The 2832-nt window shown below is 55.6% G+C and overlaps 2 protein-coding genes across 2 annotated transcripts in view; one reads left to right on the top strand and one right to left on the bottom strand.

Moving 5' to 3' along the window:
• Positions 1-1134: 1134 nt before the first annotated feature.
• LOC100541738 (histone H4) lies at positions 1135-1635 on the top strand. Its single transcript, XM_010709816.3, has one exon. It carries the CDS (start codon positions 1153-1155, stop codon positions 1462-1464), a length of 312 nt encoding a protein of 103 aa, XP_010708118.1. The 5' UTR covers positions 1135-1152; the 3' UTR covers positions 1465-1635.
• A 746-nt stretch (positions 1636-2381) lies between these two features.
• The window catches only part of LOC104910710 (histone H2A-IV), a 77432-nt gene continuing 76981 nt past the window's right edge, over positions 2382-2832 (bottom strand). The window contains exon 2 of the mRNA XM_010709942.3: positions 2382-2825. Within this exon, the coding sequence (XP_010708244.1) occupies positions 2478-2825 (348 nt within the window). The 3' untranslated portion in view covers positions 2382-2477. The remainder of the gene's footprint in view (positions 2826-2832) is intronic.

Raw genomic sequence — 2832 nt, 5'->3', positions numbered from 1 at the left:
TATACATTAAAACAGCCACTAAGCATTTATTTATTTATTTATTTATTTATTTATTTATTTATTAACTTTCTGCCTTCATTTATGAAGCAAGCAGAGTGCAGGACTCAGTGATTTAGGGGTGTGTGCATGAACACCAAAAATTGTTTCCAGTGAGTAGCACTCGTTATGAGTATGTACCCAAATTAATAGGCAGGTTATTATTTGTATGTAGTTTGTTATTATTTTTACAAACAAATGCAAGATTGTTGCAAATAACATTTCAAGTCTTTAGTTCCAGGTGCACAAAGCCAGATTGCTTTCACCTCCAGTCACACTCCTCGTCTTGATGAGTACCTATGTGAAAAACAGTGCATGTAATAGAGGAACAAGTATCACTTACACCACAGTCCACAAGAAGCAGCAAATTTATTTCCTAAAACAAAGGGTCATATTACTGTGAAATCGTTTAAAGCAAATACCTACTTACCAGATTCTACAACAAATTAAGTAATTGGGCAATAAATGACATAGAAAACAGGCTCCCTGAAGATTTTGTCAGTGAAATGCGAAATAGACCACAGCTGTAATTCCATACAAATCAAACATGTCATTTTTTCAAGATTAGACTGCCTAAAAAGTACATTGGGTGGGCCTCTCTGTCACTTCATTTGTGAGAATTTGAAAATAAAGTACAAAAAATTTCACAAAATATCCTGAAAATAAAAAAGCTGGATAAGAGTAAAAAAAGCCATAAAATATAAAGTAGATAAATAACATAGGAAGATAAGTAATCAGAGCAATAAAGTAATTCAACATATCATTTTACTAACGTAAAAAAAAAACAAAACCACGCAACGATAACCTTCAACGAGACAACTGAGAGTTGGAGAGGAATGAGAGCGGAGCACCGCATCACCATCGGAGCGGGAGATGCTGGGAAAGGGAACTTAAGTGAGGAGGTGGGACGGGGCGGGCAACCCGGCTGAGGCCCTGGGGTGGTGACAGAGAGAGGCGAAAGCCGAAGGCCCCGCCCGCCGGGGAGGAGGAAGCAATGGCGCTCCCGCCCCCGCCTGGGGCCGCGCCCCTGTTCTCAATCAGGTCCGACTCCACACCATAACACCCAGGCGCGCCGCGCTCGCTCCTCACTGGTGTCGGGACACCTAGGCTTTCAGCATGTCTGGCAGAGGCAAGGGCGGGAAGGGGCTCGGCAAGGGGGGCGCCAAGCGCCACCGCAAGGTGCTGCGCGACAACATCCAAGGCATCACCAAGCCGGCCATCCGCCGCCTGGCGCGGCGCGGCGGCGTCAAGCGCATCTCGGGGCTCATCTACGAGGAGACGCGCGGCGTGCTCAAGGTCTTCCTGGAGAACGTCATCCGCGACGCCGTCACCTACACCGAGCACGCCAAGAGGAAGACGGTCACGGCCATGGACGTGGTCTACGCGCTCAAGCGCCAGGGACGCACCCTCTACGGTTTCGGCGGTTAAACTCGTCTCTGATTTCGGCAACCCAGACACGCTTTCAGCAACCCAAAGGCTCTTTTCAGAGCCGCCCACTTGGTTCCAACAAAGAGCTGTATCGCTTTGCCTAAATGCGCCGAGAATTTTTTTATTTACTTGATAGTTTCGGTCTTTTCGTGTTTCCCAGCTGGATTCTCAGCTCTTTGCTTTCTGTGTCCGGACCTCTCTAGCACAGAGTTAGGGTTAGTCGCGGCGTCCTTCCGTTTCCCTGCAAGCTGCTCCACTGCCTTCGCTTCTCCGCAGGCGGGCGCTCACGGGGCAGTGTTCAGGCTGCTCCTCGCTTCAGGGCGCGCTATTGATTTCTGAGCTCGTTGCTAGCGACCGAGTCAGACGCGTGCCGGGGTGCCCAGGGCGAACGCAACGCCTCCCTTCGGCATCGCGTCCCAAAAGGCAGGGAGAAAGGGGCCCCATGACCCCAAGACAGAGGAGGGAGAAGCAGAAGCGGGTTCTGCCCTGACAGGAGCCCTGTCAGGGGTAGGGGGTGTGGTAAACAGCGAAAAGGCGGCTATTCCGCTTCCGGCCGTTCGCAGGGGCCGCGTACGCGGGGCTCGCGGCACGGGGCGGAGACCAACCGCCCCGTGATAGCCTTTCTCCCGGCTAAACGTTTCTCCCGCCCTTACGCAAAGCGCGCACGGGGCCGCCCGCGGCTGCAGCCCCTCCCGCAGCGGCCGCCGCTCGGGAAGGGGACGGGGAGCGGCTTCAGTGCAGCGCTTGGGGTTGCGGTCGGGACACGGCGGCGACGCCGAGGGGAAAACTCGGGGCTCCCCGACCGCAGCGCATCTCTCCGGCGGAACTGCGAGGCCCGCGCGGGCAGAAAACCCCCAGCCAAGGCCGGGAATACGGAGCCCCCCCCGCGCCAACACACCACACAACCACGCATCGAGTCGCCGCATTCCGAGCTCTTTCTCGAGACTGTGGGTGGCTCTGAAAAGAGCCTTTGGGTTTCACTTCGCTGCTCTGCGCGTTTCCTCGGGGCCGGCTCACTTAGCCTTGGCCTTGTGGCTGTCGGTCTTCTTGGGCAGCAGCACAGCCTGGATGTTGGGCAGCACCCCGCCCTGCGCGATGGTGACCTTGCCCAGCAGCTTGTTGAGCTCCTCGTCGTTGCGGATGGCCAGCTGCAGGTGGCGGGGGATGATGCGCGTCTTCTTGTTGTCGCGGGCCGCGTTGCCCGCCAGCTCCAGGATCTCGGCCGTCAGGTACTCCAGCACGGCCGCCAGGTACACCGGGGCGCCGGCGCCCACCCGCTCCGCGTAGTTGCCCTTGCGCAGCAGCCGGTGCACGCGGCCCACGGGGAACTGCAGCCCGGCCCGCGACGAGCGCGACTTGGCCTTGGCG

Source organism: Meleagris gallopavo, chromosome 1 (assembly GCF_000146605.3).
Source record: "Meleagris gallopavo isolate NT-WF06-2002-E0010 breed Aviagen turkey brand Nicholas breeding stock chromosome 1, Turkey_5.1, whole genome shotgun sequence".
NCBI classification, from domain to species: domain Eukaryota; kingdom Metazoa; phylum Chordata; class Aves; order Galliformes; family Phasianidae; genus Meleagris; species Meleagris gallopavo.
The sequence above is the reverse complement of the archived record's forward strand: the minus strand, read 5'-3'. Positions and strand labels throughout refer to the sequence as shown.